This window comes from Marmota marmota, unplaced genomic scaffold (assembly GCF_001458135.2).
Source record: "Marmota marmota marmota unplaced genomic scaffold, marMar, whole genome shotgun sequence".
NCBI lineage: Eukaryota > Metazoa > Chordata > Mammalia > Rodentia > Sciuridae > Marmota > Marmota marmota.
In genome coordinates, this window is record NW_025999945.1 from 133,514 (window position 1) to 150,233 (window position 16,720).

General features: G+C 37.2%; 1 protein-coding gene across 1 annotated transcript in view; it reads right to left on the minus strand.

Moving 5' to 3' along the window:
• The window catches only part of Dydc1 (DPY30 domain containing 1), an 18,942-nt gene continuing 2,222 nt past the window's right edge, over nt 1-16,720 (minus strand). Inside the window, exons 2-7 of the mRNA XM_048801664.1 lie at nt 15,731-15,900; nt 14,897-14,998; nt 8,265-8,357; nt 4,965-5,021; nt 4,422-4,526; nt 1-1,650 (exon numbers count right to left, since the gene is read on the minus strand). Coding sequence (XP_048657621.1) covers nt 1,612-1,650; nt 4,422-4,526; nt 4,965-5,021; nt 8,265-8,357; nt 14,897-14,998; nt 15,731-15,877 — 543 coding nt within the window. The 5' untranslated portion in view covers nt 15,878-15,900 and the 3' untranslated portion in view covers nt 1-1,611. The remainder of the gene's footprint in view (nt 1,651-4,421; nt 4,527-4,964; nt 5,022-8,264; nt 8,358-14,896; nt 14,999-15,730; nt 15,901-16,720) is intronic.

The window sequence follows — 16,720 nt, forward strand, 5'->3', positions numbered from 1 at the left end:
AGAAGATACAGAAATGGCCAAAAAGCACATGAAAATATGTTTAGCCATTAGTCATTAGGGAAATGTGAATCAAACCACAAAGAGATACCATCTAACAGAAAGTCTATCAGAATAAAAGCCATATCCCTCTGTACCCTTGGGTGGGTCCATAATGAATCTTCCTGATATCAGCAATAAATCCTAGGATACTGAAAGACAGCTCAGGGTAGCCAATCTAACTGTAACTCATCTTCTTCAGAGACAGGAGTCTCTTCCACATTCTGCCTCTTGTGTCTGGCTATGGCCAGGAGGGCTTTAAATAAGACTATAATATCCAAACTAAGCTCAGATTCTCTTGCTGCCACATCCCAGACCCTAACCCATACCCCAAGGATGACCTTCCCAAGACTGCGTCCCCCTCCCAGCCTTTCATAATGGGCCCCTTGTAGGCTGAGGCTGAGGTCTGGAAGGAAAAGATGCTCTCAGACTCTCATGCCTGGGCAGATATGAATGTAGGTCATCCATGGGTCACGGTGCCTTGCAGCCAGACTGTCATGAAGTCATTTCTCCAAGGTCCATGGGACTTTATTCTGAAAAATGTACATGGAACTGATACAGGATAACATGTATTTTTAACAAAAATGAACATTTCTCCTATTTTTCTCTTTTAGTCTTTCCATTTAAGCAGTAGGCTGTTCAGTTGTAATTGACTCAGGGAAAGCAAATTATAAGGAAAAAACACAATTGAAAAAAAAAATCTCTGAAATGGGTGTTTTCAAACCAGTGTCCTTGAGAAAACACTCATCCCATAGACTTGGATTTGGAAGAATTTTGTAAAGGAAGTAAAGTTCTCTCCGGAGTCTCAAACTAGGCCTGAAGTTGAAGGAGCCAAGAGCGCAGTGCATAGCCTGAACCCAGTGAGACCCGCCCTTCAGCAGTTGCCCCCATACCTGAGCCTACTGATGGGTCCAGAAGAAATGATACCTTTTAGCACCCTAAGACTTTGCCTGGACCCCACTCAATTCTTTCCATACGGACATTCTATACAAGGTCCCTAGACTTCATAAACCCCAAAGAGGAAGGCAGGATCCTGGACATCCCACTGGGCAGAGAAGTGAAGAAGGAGAAGTTCCTATGCCTGTACTTGAGGGGGCTGAGCAAGCTAAGCTTGAGAAAATTCCCCAGCAGGATAGTGGAGAATGTTCCTTCCCCAGACCAGTCACAACATGGAAGTGGGGATTCAGAATTTCCAGCTCCCAGCAAACTGGAGAAAGCCCTGCAGTCCCCTCCCAGGAAGAAAGCCATATCTAAGGCATGCTGAACTGTGCTGAGCTCTCCTCGGTGGCTTCCTCCTTCATTTCCTGCAGACAGCTCATGTTTTTGCCTGTTTTTGCTTGCTTCAGCAAACTCCATCCGTCCTGTTCTCCCAAAGTAATCACACAAATAACCAGATGCATTGGAATATCCAAACAATATTTTAAGGTACTCCTTTGAAGCCCATTTATAAAGTCGTCCTTAGAGGGAAAAAATTGTAGAGTTCAAGATTGGAGGTAAAAAAAAAAAAATTCTTACAAATCAAGAGCTCATAATTTGAAACTTAAAATAAGCAGACAATTTTTATTGTTCTTAGATTTATTGATCCTGCAAATCTTGATCAATGTTTAATGCGACCTAGAAGCAAAATAAAAGCAAACAGACTTTAATACAATGAGAACTGTGAAAAGGTACAAGAAAGGAAATAGAGCTTACATAATTGCTATGTAAATGAAGTTATTTTTTGAGAATTTCAGATGATTTAGAAGAGTATCCAAATAGAACATGATAATGAATGTATTCTCCAGGTGGTCATCTCCCTTCCTTTCTTCAACTTTTCTTGCTTCCTTTCTCACTCTCTTTGTGAGGTCCTCTTTCTGTGGCCCACCCCTAAAATTCTGGAATTTCCCGAGCTTTTCCCCTGAGCCCGCAGGCTTATAAACACTCACAGCATGCTCTCCCAGGTGCCTTGCTCACTCTCCTTGCTCACTTGGCACCTCTGCCCATGGCTGCTGAATTTGAATCTCCTGCCTGGACTCTTCCCTGTTCTTCAGACCCATACGCTACATCGCATCAAGTGGCCATTTTTACCTGCATATCTCAGAGCTGCCAGAAAGTCAACCTCTCCACACTGAAGCCCTCTTGTTCAAAAACCTTCCTTTTCTTATATTCATCAACTCATCAGATGGTAACACTCAGCTCAGTTGCCTGAGGATAAGAGTTTGGCTTTCTTCTGGGATCCCTCTTCCCTTGTCCACTCAGCCAATCTCGAATTCTCTTAGGACTCATCTCTACCTAATCCTGGTTACTTTGCATCTGGATAACCATAATAGCCTCCTAAATGGTCACCCTTATCCACTGCTGCCCATTGAAACCTCTCTGCAGCTTATAAAAAGACAGATCTAATCCCTAAATCCTTTGAATAACTCCCACTGCATTTAAGATCAAAATCCCTTACATGAACACTCGGAACCCAGTATCATCTGACCTTTACCACCTCTCCAGCTTTCAATCTTCCCATCCTCCTAGCTTCATGCAACTCAGCCACAGTGCTGGACTGTTTCAGTCCATTCTCAACATCTTGTGCGTGGGCGCTCTCTCTCTCTCTCTCTCTCTCTCTCTCTCTCTCTCTGGCTGGGGATGTCTCTCAGTGGCAAAACGTCCTGGGTTCAATCCCTAGTACCAAAAAATAAAAATAAAAAAATTTAAAAATCTCTGCCTAGTCCCTCAGAGCACCTTACTCACTGGCCCAAGGCCCACAAAGGGCAGGTACATTGTTCAATGGTGTTTTCTAGCTCCCACCACAGTGTCAAATAATAGCAGATATCCAATAAAAATATAGCCATAAACTGACAAGCACTGAGTCCTTCTAGTCTAACTTTTTGAACAGCTCTTGAAAACAACATTCATGTCCAGCCATGGCTGCCTGTCTCTAGACTACTCGCAAAGCTCCTAACAGGTATCGCACATTCTCTTCCCACAAGATAGCCAGCCTGGCCTTTCTGAAATGCAGCTCTGGATATGTCAGCCTCCACTACATCAAACTCCACTGCCTGTAAGGAAATATGATTCTCTGGGCAGCTATTATAGTCCTTTCAGGGCCTGGCCCCTGCTTTGTCCCTTGCCTCATCCCTTACCTGCCCCCGCTAAATCACTCCACTCCATACTCTCTCCTGCCTGGATCTTCACACTTTTTGTGTTACCTGGAACTCCTCGTCCTCCACCTTACCACTGAGTAACAAGTAGGTGACTTCCTTCCCTGACCAAGGTTCCCAATCTGTGCTGGCAGTTCCATCTCATCAAACTAAAGTGCTCCAATGTGCCCTTCTACCAGTACCATCCAGGTCCACACCTGCTAATCTAGCTCAGTTATTGAAAGCTCCTCCTTTCATTCTCAAAAGCATACTAGTTTGGACAATAAATTACCTGGTCATTCTACTAAATTCTGGCCTATTTTCCCTCTAGAGAGTAACCTTGTGGACAAGGTCAAAACTCTTATTCACAAGTGCATCTGGCACAGAGCCTGGCACACAGAAGACATGATATGTTTGCTAAACAAACAAATGTATTTATATACTGAAAAAGTATGCACTCTCATTAGGATGTGTATGTGGTTCCAGGGCTTATTAAAGAGAAGCAAAATGGTGTGCCTTCCCAAATCTAAAGATTATATAATACCCATATGCATGCACACACACATACACACACACACACACACACACACACATACACACACACAACTTTTGAAGAGATTTTGTTATTTTCAAAGTCTAACCCCAAAATAGACAGATAAGGTGACATACATAGATAGACATAGGCAGATAATAGGCATAGACAGATACAGATATAAGTATGGATTTTCCAATGACACACTTCATTAAATAACATAGTGCCGGGGCTGGGGATGTGGCTCAAGCGGTAGCACGCTCGCCTGGCATGCGTGCGGCCCAGGTTCGGTCCTCAGCACCACATACAAACCAAGATGTTGTGTCCGCTGATAATTAAAAAAAAATAAAATATTAAAATTCTCATTCTCTCTCTCTCTCTCTCTCTCTCTCTCTCTCTCTCTCTCTCCCCCTCTAAAAAAACATAGTGCCAGTTATGCAAATGGTCAGCAACCAGGGAACTGACTTTCTATGAAGAAAAATAGCCTATTTGCCAACCAGTTCTGGCCTTATATGTATTAGGCTTTATCAAAGTAAAGAAAAAGATGAAATAATTTGCTTTTTAAAAAAAATATTTGGGGGTTGGGGTTGTGGCTCAGTGGTACAGCACTTGCCTACCATGTGTGAGGCACTGTATTTGATTCTCAGCACCACATATAAATAAATAAATAAATAATAGAATAAAGGTCCATCAACAACTAAAATATATGTGTATAAATATAATTAAAAATTTTTGATACTTACATCAGAAAACATTGATTCATCAAGTTCTTCTACTCTGCTCAAGTTAGGTGCTCCATATCTATCACTAATTTCAGCAAGTGTTTTGCTTGTGTCTAGAAATCCTTCCTACAATCACAAAACTCACTTTCACTTTTAAGTGACTTGAAACTAATATCTTTCAGATTTAATATGAAATTTCTCAATAACATCATAAAAAGTCAACATTGTTAATTAGTGGAATAACTAATATCTGCTAAGGACAAGAAAAAATTAGAAAAACTACATTCAGAAACTTAAAATACATAATTTGTAAATAATTCTATGGCCAATATTTCAAGATATTCTAGTTTTTAAGTATATAAACACACTCTGAATGCACAATTTTTGTTTGCTTTGAGATTTAGCTTCAAAGCGCATCACGCTTGTGATCTATCACAAGAACATATATTTGTACTATTAGTTTTGATAATACCCCTTTAGCTACTTACTGATGCATCAAAATTAAGATTTACGTCCTAGCATAGTCATTCATTTCACATAACATAGATAACTTTTTCTTCTAACCTCTGAATAAAAAGTATCCTCACTCTTCGGCATACTTTCCACACTCGTTCTCATCTCCTAGAATATATAAAAGTTAATAAAATACTTTAAATACAGCCCATTTGATTTCATGTTTAATTTTCAAGCATTTTTATTTTTACATAATCAAACTAAGAGTAAAAACCCATCACTCTTTAAGGTGTGGTCTATACACACTTCACACACAACTGCAGATCACAGTTTAATTGAAATACTAGCAGAAGACAGCTATGCTTTATTTATAATTAAGTAAAACTTTTTTAAAACTAAATGAGCTAAAAACATTAAATCTGAAGCCAAGTTATTAGCAAATGTAAAGAGTGACAAAATAAAAGTTCTAATAAAATCTTAAGAAATTTTAAAGAGAATTTGCAGGTATAAGTAGAGTTTTATACATAGTATGAAAGAAATAAGTGTTTGTGTTTTCCCCAAATTCCTATTCGATGAATGAGTCTTCTTCATAGTGTGTAGGCAACACTCTCCATAATTCTACAGTAGAAATGTATTGCCTAACAGGGGAGGCCTTTTCATGAATGACAAAGTGTTCTCCCAACCAAGCCAAACCTTGCTTACTATCCACCTTTTCATTCTAAAGCAGCAGGGTGACCTGACAGATCATTTGCTATTGGAAGGCAATAACCTTGTACTCATACATATGGTCATCCTAATTATAGGAACATATGTGATACTATTTTCCAAAGACAACTCCATTTTCCTGTGTTCTTATAGCCCCCAACCACAGAAATAGATATTTGAAACAAACAAAACCAGTCAGAATCTTTCCCCCAAATTCTTTTCTTAACTGAACCAAAAGAGAAATCCATTCCTCACCAATGGTGTCAGCTACACACACATAAACCCAGGAACCATTAAAGACCACATTTCTCACTCAAGTGCTACAAACCAGACGATCATGAGAGAGACTGGAAATAGCAACCAGAGAACAGCAGAGGTGAGAGCCCTGGCAGCATTTGATTCTCTTGCTCTCAACAGTCTGGAAGGCCCAAATGTACCAGAGTTCTTCACAGTTGAAGTGTTCAATACTTTCTCCAACTGGCAATCCTTCCTATAAACTTATTTTGAGAATGATAGTTTAAATCATCTGTCTGCAGCCACAATAAGGCCAGAATAAAGAACATGAACGGACTGATCTCTGAGCAATGGGAGAGGCAGAGGTACTTTGCAGGGGAGAGATAAAGGATGATAATCCAGAGGAGAGACGAATTATTAAAATTACCATCACTCTGGTCACACAGACTGTTGATACCGGAACAGACTGAAATAACATGGGTGTGAGGCTTTGGAGCCATAAAATGATACCTCCTATTTTTAGGCACTCAAACAGAACCATCATTTCACCTCAATAAAAGATACTTTAAATCCCTGATTTTGATTGTTATCTTCTTGATATGATCCTGTTTTTCTCCTGTCATTCTGGGTCACTAACTCAACTAAAGAGAAAGGGTGTGCTTGCATGTATGTGTACATATGTGCATATCCAGGCGCTCCTCCTACATAGACTAACTTAACACCCGCATCTATATTTTATAAAACTATGTAGAGGGGTTTAAATTTATACATCAAAATCTCATCTTTTTGATTCAATTCATTCTTGACACTTTTAAAAACACCCTTTAAATAGAGATGCTCTCATCTGAGCCATTAATAAACATATTGGACATATTCTATAAAACCTCCTTCTGACCTTATTTTTAATTATGGAATCAACATGGGAGTAACATGTGAGTGTGAGATAGTAGCCACAAATTCAGTCATTCATAAGTTTGGTCCATATGATACATACTTTTCTAATACCAGGAAATCTTAGTAAACTGGACATTTGACATTCTATAGACACAATCAATGAAGACAGGCTTTTAAAAAATCAATTGTGTACAATTTACGTTAGTAAAAGACATGAAAATCTATATAAATGTATTTCAAAATGCAAATTACTGTTAATCCATTTAACCTGAAGAAAACAGACATGCTGTTTTCTTCAACAAACTTAACTTCCAACAGTAGCTACCACCATCAGAAATGGTAAGCTTTTTTTTTTCCCCTTTTCCTACATTTAGGTTTGTTTGTTTGTTTTTAGAGCATTGTAATTATACACAGTATTGGGGTTCTTTTTTTTTAGGATCATAATCCACATGTTTATTACTGCATTACAGTTGATAATATTGGGTTTAATTTTGACATAATTATGGAAGCATGGAATATAATTTTTTTCATAGGATACAATTTGCTTCAATTCAGTCCCCAGTATTTCCCTTTGCCCTCTGCTCTTCCCTACCTGTTTCTTTTCCACTACTCTGTCTTCCTACAATTTATTGATAGTTTGTTTAAAATTAGTGCTTAATATACATAAGGGTGAAAATCACTGTCACATATTCATATGTATACAGAGGAAAGTTTTGACAATTTCATTCCATCATTCCTCTCATCTCTCTTCTTTTTTTTCTTTTTTTAGAGCATTGTAATTATACACAGTATTTGGGTTCCTTTTGACAAATTATATACAAGGAATTTGATTTCAATCCCCACCCCCTCTTTTCCTCCCTTCCTCCCTCCTCCTCTTTTCCCTTCTCTACTGATCTTCCTTTCACTCCTTTATTTATTTGTTTTTGATTGGTACTTTCTACATACATATAAAGGTGAAATTCCCTTTGGTGTGTTTTTATATGTATATAATATGATTCTGTTAGATTCCTTCCATATTTCTTCCCCTTTCCCTCCCTCCTTCCTTCCTCTTATTCTCTGCTTCTACTCCATTGATCTTCCCTTTATCTTCATGATATTCGATACCCTCCCACAACACCTACTTTCCCTTATTTTGCTTTAGCCTCCGCATGACAGAAAACATCTGACCCTTAATTTTTTGAGTCTGACATATTTCACATAGCATGATTTTCTCCATTTCCATTCACTTACCAGCAAATGCTATATTTCTTTCTTCTTTATGCCTCAGTAAGACTCCATTGGGAATAGCTATCTCTTGACAAAAATGTTGACAGAGAAACTTGGTGCTCACAAAGCGGTTTCACATACATGACTGTACTTGATCCTCACAATAATCCAGTGAGATATTACCCATAATATTATGTTTCTATCCATATATTTTGAAACAGGTAAACTGAGATGGAAAAGGTGATGATATACTTAAGTCACCCAGCTAAAGTCTGACAGGTCTTTAGACAATCCCTTGATCTTTTTACTATGATATCAGTTTAAGGATTCTAGAAGATTTTAAATAAACATATTTATAAAACTTAAAATTACCTTCTCTAATTGTTCTTGAGTTCTCTGAAGTTCTTCTAGTCTCTCTTTCTCTTTTTTTTGCATTTCCAACTCCATTTGTAATGCCAGTTGTTGCTGAATATTCAGAAATATGTAAGTCATATTACAGTCTGATTAATCACCAGGAAAATACTCTATCACTCTTAAATGCCCCAGACTAATTTAATTTATACCTACCTGAATTTTAGAAACTTATAGAAATAAATGATCACAGCCACATAATATTTAGTTTCTACAAATATTTCCTGAAGCACAAAAAAGGGGGAAGATTTCTAATTGCTAGTTGTAGGAAGAACAGTTTGTACAAAAATCAAGTCATTTTCTGTTTATCTTGGAGCTACAAATGCAATTGTGATAATTTTTTCAGATAAAACCTCTTTAAGCATAAATGGATCTTCAAGTAATCAAAACTTGGATGCAAAATAATGGGTGAGAAAAATCTTAAGATTATCTGAAACCATGAATAATCATCAATATATTTGTTCCCAACCCAACACGTATATACTAGAATCTGGGTCGGCTATAAGGATGGTGGGCTAATCTGATGCCACTCATTTTTTTTATAGCTTGGGAGGTAAGAATGCTTTTTACATCTTTAAATAATTGGTAAAGAAATCAAAAGAATGAAATTTCATCACACCTGAAAGTTATATTCAATTCAAATCTCAGCATCCATAAATAAAGTTTTATTGAAACACAGCTGTGCTCATTCACTTATGTACTGTCTGTGACTGATTTTGCCCTGCAACAGCAAAGCAGAGTAGCTGCAACAGAGACCATGAATGGGCCTCTCACAACTTTACACTGCTGCTCAGAGTGCTATGAATTACAGTGACAACATTATAACTTAACAGGGTTTGGAGTGTCACGGTATCACCGTAACATAACATTTAAAAAAAATTATTTCATCTATAATGTCAAAACAAGAGAAGAAATGAACTTCAGATGTTGTGCTTTTAAGGTACAATGGACTGTGGATTATTTTGTTATCAAATTGAATGGCAAAATATGGTTTGTATTATACAATGACATTATGCTAAAAAAAATACACTTAAGCATCAACATTACCACTCTAAGCCTTCACCATGATATTCTTGACTCACATGAAAGCAAAGTTCAGATAAAATAGAAAATTTAAAACAGAATTATCACAGCAGAATTTTTTCACCAAAATTATAAATGAAAGCAAGACTACAACAAATGTAAGTTCCCAACTAGTTCATATCTTATAAAAGCAAGGAATGACATTAGCCAGCAGTGAGTTATTAAAACTCATTTCATTTCAGTGGCCAAAAGATGTGTCCAGGAAAAAAAAAAAACTTGTTGGATTATTAGTCTTTTGGTGAGGACAGTTGTGCAAAGAGTTGATGTTGGGAAAAACATCCACAGTCAATTAAAAAACAGGCAAATGACTTTGTTTTTCCATGGCGCTTGATGATAGTCACATGTTCCTAAGGCTGCCCAGTTATTATTCTAAGAGTCAATTCTGGGTTTGGAACAAATTAGTCTCCATGAACAGTATTCATGGAACAATTATAGGTAAGAATATTTCCAAAAAAGTTGAGAAACATAAACACATATACAAGTGTTTATGAAGTGAAGTGAAGTGAAGTCTGATGTGTTACAACTGATAATAATTAAAATATGTGTTGTATAGAAAAAGGCTTAGTTGAAAATGCTGGTTAGACACATAGGTGTGTAAAGCTACTACAGAAAATACTTGTATCTCTCATGTGTAATTGAGCCAGCATTGATAATGGTGACTTTCATCCAATCCTATAAACTTTTTTTTCTTTACTACTAGAGATTGACCCAAGGACTGTTTATCACTTAGTTACATCCCTAGCCTTTTTTTGTTTTTTTCTGACTTTTGATTTTTTAACAGGGTCTTGCTAAGTTGCTGAAGCTGGCCTCAAACTTGTGATCCTCCTGCTTCAGCTCCTGAGTACTCTGGATTATAGGCATATGCCACAGTGATGGGCCCAATCTTATATACTTAACCATCATGGGTTCTATAATTTTTGTCAGAAATAAAGCTAAATATACCTTGATTTGTCCCACGACACAGCAGTTCTGCAGCTTAACAGTGTTAACATCTTATTGTGAATTTTTAGCTTGGAGCCAAGATTTAAATGTTTTACTATATAAATTTAAGGTATACAATATTATGTTTTCATATACATATGTATACAGAAGTGATTACTAATGGTAGAGAACTTAATATATCCATCTGGTTGCTGTTTGGGTGTGGGGGGGGGAGATAAGAGTACTTGAAATCTACCATCTTAGAAAATTTTCTATATACAATATAATATCATTAACTACAGTCCTCATCCAGGACCTTAGATCTCTAAATTAGTTCATCTTACCTGACTTCAGTTTTGGACTCTTTGACCTACATCCCCCCATTTTCCCCTCCCACCTCATGTATCCCACCTCTGGTAACCACTTTTTCATTTAAAAAAAAAAAAAGATTCCATAAATAAGCCACCTACCCCAGGGCTGTTCTTTTAGTGGGTATAATATCGGAATATCAAGGAATTGCCTTTAAAAGTCTTTTGTAAATAAAATATTACTATTTGTTACCTTTGTAAACATGTTGTTTTGCTAAATATGTTATTAAAATGTATCTGTAAAATGTTCTGAATGTGAGGAGCTTAACTTTTTACTAGACAGTGCTGGGTTGGTGGTGAGAAGTTACTTTCTGGCTTAGGAATGGGTAAACTTATTTTGTAAAGGGTCAGATGGTAGTTTATGCTTCACAGGCCTAGAGGCAAAATTGAGGATATTATAGTATCTTACACAGTTATAGAAAGAGATAAAAAAAATTCCACAATATTTTATTGATGAAATTTAAGTAATAATAATTCTTGAATAGATTTTTTTATAATACCAGCTTACTATTAAGAATTAAAAAAAATTAAAGATAACATTCCACTTAGTTGGATTTAAAACTTAGTGTTCCTTATTATCAAAGTTGAAAATGTTAATGCTAATCTTTCATCTTTCAAACTGTCTTTTCACACAGATAATTACTGTCAAATAGTGATATAATCCTGTGTGCCTGTAGTTTAAATTGAGCATATTTATCTCTTAGAAGGCATTTACAGAATCCTATTAGATTTTTCTCCTGATATTTGCCAGCTGAAGTCTGGTAGAAGCTTCTTAATGGCACAGTTAAGTGAATTTTGAAATATGAGAATTTTCTTTGTACCTACAATGTGGTCTAATGAACACTCTGGAACTATAATTTGAGGCTGGAAAATACATCTAAGCCAATCATCTGGGGATGAGGATGTGATTTCTCATTCCAGTTTCTGGAGGCACTGGGAAGTACATAATGCTGGTTGACATTTCTTGTGATTCATGCAACACGAGTTGTTGAAATGATATTACTGCAGTGTAAGATTCATATATGAGTGTTGTTTGTTTTATAATTCTTAGGTTGAATTAAGAAACATAATCAAGAAATTCAAAATCATTTAACATTTGGAGTAATGGTTGAGTGTGATTCTTCTTATTCCAAAAATTTACAACTTGTATGCCAATAACTTATCTATAAAAGAAATGTCATTTATGATAGCATCAAAAAGAACAAAGTACTTAGGAATAAATTTAACAAAGGAAGTAAAAGATCATACACTGAAAATTGTACAACTCCTATAAAAAAATGAGGATGGCACAAATAAATGGAAAGATAACCTTGTGTTCATGGATTGGAACAATTAATAATATTAAAATGTCCATACTGCCTAAAGTAATCTATAGTTTAAACTTAATACATATTTGGAACCTATCAAAATTCCAAAAAAAACTATTTACAGAACTAGAAACAAAATGTACTAAAATTCCTATGGAATCATAAAAGATCCCAAATAGTCTAAGTAATCCTGAGAAAGAAAACAAAGTTGAAGACATTATACTCCTTGATTCCAAATTATGTTACAAAGTTATGGTAATTAACAGTGTAAAAACAGACACGTACATGACCAATGGAATGGAATAGATGGCCCCCAGATAAGCCCAAGTATATATGGTCAACAAGTCCTGCAAGATACACACAGGGGAGGGATAGTCACTAGAGTCCAACATGCAGAAGAATGAAGCTGGACCCTTCCTTTTCTTGCACAATACACGAAACTCAACTAAAAATGGATTAAAGATCTGAACTTAAGACCGAAACCATAAAACTCAGAAAACATAGTACGAGAAAATCTCTTTAAAATGCGTCTGGTTATGACATTTTGGATACAGCACTGAAAGCACAGGTAACAAAAGCAAAAATAAACAAGTGGAACTAGATCAAATTAAAATTTTTCTTTCTTCATAGTGAGGGAAACAGTCAACAAGAGAAAAGGCAGCCTGAGGATTGGGAGAAAATATTTGTGAATTATATAGTTGATAAATAGTTCATAACCAAAATATATAGGAAGCTTAACTCAATAGCAAAAAAAAAAAAAAAAAAAAAGTAGCTGAATTTAAAAATGTGCCAAGGTCCTGAAACAGTAGGCCATAGTGTAAAAACAGACGTTTCTCCAAGGAAGCCATAAAAATGTTGAAGAGGAATATGAAAGCTGTTCAACATCACTAGCATCAGGGAAATGGAAAAAGGAACCATTTTGTACACTGCTTGTGAGAGTATAAATTAGTAGAGTCAATATGGAAAAAAAGAGTATGGACATTCTTCAAAAAAATTAAAATATGAATCTAACAATCCCTCTTCTGGGTAAATATCCAAAGGAAATGAAATCAGCATCTCAAAGAGATGACCTGAACTCCCATGATCATTGCAGCATTATTTAGAATAGGCAAAATGTGGAAGCAAATGTCTACCTATAGATGGCTGGATAAAGAAATTCATATAATATCCCAGGGTGGCCAACACTTCACCAGGGAACTTTTGCCTGCTCAGAGGGATAAGCCTGAAATCATTAGTAAAGAACAAAAGACAGAGACAGAATCCCTGTCATTCTGACAGGGGGGCAGATGCTAGGCATAGGAACAGTCAGAGGAGGACAAATCCCCCAAAGTTGCGGCTGCTGGAGAGATGGCTGGCCTGTTTGTATGAATGGTTTGACATCCAGCTCAACATGCTGCCACTTCCCCTCAAGAATAAGCCAAGTAACTGAGGGTGAAGACTCAGAGCAGCAATGTTCTCAACAGCCCTATTCATCTAGACACCTTGGCACCCAGACACTTCTATCTCAGCATCAAGGGAGATTCAGCAGAGAAGCTGTTTGTTAGTTTGTATTTTTCTTTTTATCCACACATCCAAGTAGTGGGCTTCTTTCCCTTTTTTAGATGTGTAGATCTGAGACTCTAAAGTGAAGTCTTCTGTGGTGGAACTACAGAGGTGGCTTACAGTTAGTTCAGGAGTTCTCTAAAAATTGTTAGTTCAGAGGCCACCCTAGAGCTGTCCATCTGAGACTCCTTGACCTCTCCCTCCACTCATTCCCTTACCAGCATGTTCAGCCCCCAGTCCTGCTACCCCAGTCCTGCTAGGCCAACTTTAGTCAAGGAGTCTGCCTCCTCTACACTTGCACTAAGTAGGAAAATCACATAATGACACAACCAAACCAAAGGGCACCACTATGAATGTGTGATCATCCATCAACTGCTACCAAGTACCAGCTGAGTATCCCTTATCAGAAATGCTTGGGACCAGGATTATATCAAATTTCAGAGGTTTTTTTTTTCAATTTTGACATATTTGCAGATGTATAATAATATATTTGGGGGATAGATCCTAAATCTTAACACAAAATTCATGTATGTTTCATATACACCCAAGTAATTCCATATAATTTTGGACAAGAAACAAAATTTCATGATGTGGTATCATGTTGCCACTGAAAAATCTTTCAGGTTTGGAGAATTTCAGATTTAGGATTTTTTTTTTTTTTTGGTTAGGAATTTAGGAATACTCCATCTGTAATGCTAAGTTTCTTTGGTCAACTCTCTCTTCATTCCCCAAAGCCCCTGCAACCCTTCACATTCCCACTTGCCAATTCATTCTTGGCAGATGGTCATGGTCCCTACTTCACAGAGATGGAAACAGTCACACAGAAACTGTTTCCAGCCTGTGCCATGGAAAACCACATGTGCCTCTCCTCTCTTCTGTCCTTCCATTATAATCAAAGAAGTGCCTTCCACTTGCCTCACCATCTTCCAGACCTCATCTCCTCGTCTCCAAGGGAAGCTGACTCTGAATCATCCAGTTTCCTAATGTCACCCACTCCCCGTACTGTGTTCCTAAATCAAAACAAAAAACTCATCTCTCCTGAAAATCTCCTTGAAAATATTATGTTCACTCGCCATCTCCTACTTTACTCCACCCTGAATGAACACTCTTCAGTTCAGCAGAGACATGGTAGACCATTTAGGTCCTGCTCTCTCTCCTGGTCTTCCATGACAGCAAGCTCTCTGGGTTTTCCCAGCTGCACTGCTGCTGTTTCTGCAACAAAGAGGATGCACAAGGGCAGCAAGTTGGATCTATCAGGAAGCCACATCCATGTGGCCAGAGCTGAGGAGTTTGCCAGTGTTTGGGTTGTGGCAGAGGAACTGAAGTTGACATCACTAATTCCTGTAACCACCGAGCTCCCTTTCTTGCTTACCTGCTGCAACAAGAGCTCCTCTGCCTTGAGCCGCTCCATAATTTCCTGCTCCCTCCGAGCCAATTCTCTTTCATGCTCCAAGTCCACCATTTCTTGTTGCCTCTAGCATGGTTAAAAGCAATAGTACGTGACTCATTAGAGACCAAACAATTCAAAAATGATCTTGAAAACTTCACCAACAATAGGAAAACGGGCAAGCAAATTATAGTCCATCCATTTAGAAGCGATATAGTAATTGGGGGAGATGTGTGTTTTATCTGAACAAAGAGCACAAAATTAAAATTATACATTGAGAATGACCACAGGTATGTAAAAAGAAAATCTACAGGCAAACATGTAAAAAAAAGACTACCTGTAGAAGAAAATAACTAAAAAATGTAAACAGAAATCTTATTTGGGTATTTTTTCTCCTGTGTTTTCACATGTTATTTTTCATAATACATACTATTTTTTACAATAGAAATAACATGTATGAGAAATAGTCTGGTGGTCCATTTTCAGAATAAAGTATTCAGTCTTAATTGGATCAAATTATAGTCCTTCCCTTTTGCCCACCTGAATTTTAAAATTAGCCAATAGCCTAGGTTGTACCCTGGAGTCCTCCAATCAGGGTGAAGGGCAGTGCTGCATTAGGTGTATAAACCTGCAGAGCCAGCCCAGGTGCTCTTGCTAGCCAGGTTCCTATAGCAAGCCCTTTTGGCAGAAATAAAGGTTTGCCTTTCCCACCCATTTTGAGCATATATTTGATTTCTTATTGCTAACACATGGAATCTTTAAAAAAAAAGAACCAATTATTTTACATTTCTTATTTCATAAAAGGAAATTCATACTTACTAGTTGTTCCATGGTTAAATTTTCCTTATACTTGTAAATCCACAATGCTAAATATTCTATTGGATCCGCTGGGCGAACTCTTGCTACTTCTGCAAGACCTAGAGTTAGACACATTCCAAGGTGCTTTTGAAGATATGACGACTCCATTTCTAACTCGTAAATAAAAACCTCTAAAAAAATAAACATTTTGCATTAGTGCAGGCTTTCAGTTACAATACAATAGGAGTAAAGTCAATGAGACCAACAAAGCACTCTACTCTATCATGGGTACTTCCCAGTATGGGTGGCATAAGCAAACTGCCCCGAGGAAACTTCTAACAGCTTCCAAAAGGGCTGTTCTAAAATCATTACAGCTAAAATAGTTAAAAATCCTGAAGGGCTTTTAAGTCCAGTGCATGAGACAGAAAGGGATTATTGACTTCAAGTTGACTTTATGCCAAGCAATACCTGATTCATTTAATCCTCACAACATACCTAAAACTTTGGGTATCACAATTCCCCACTGAGCAGATTGAGGAAGTCCAGGCAAAAAGAGCATAAGTGGACAGTTCAGATTGAAGAGTTGGTACTCACTTCTCGATTCTAGGGCTTCACCCTACACTCTACTAAGATGTTCCTCCTACACCACGTATGCCATCTTTACAAAAAGTCTCAACATTAAAATTCCGTGTATTTCCAAGGTTAAGAGTATAAAAGAATAGAATACAAGGCTCTATTATGGTTTAGATATGAGATGTCCCCAAAAGTTGGTGTTTGTGAGAAAATGCAAGAATAATCAGTGGCAAAATTACTAGATTATGAGAGATTTAACCTAATCAGTGGAGTAATCCATGGATGCTGATTAACTGGGTGGTAACTGTAGGCAGGTAGGGCACTGGGGGTGTGCTTTTGTGGTATATATTTTGTCCTTGGTGAGTGGAGCTCTCTCTCTGCTTCCTGGTTGCCATGTCTTGAACTGCTTTCCTTTTCCTTTTTACCACACCTTTCTGC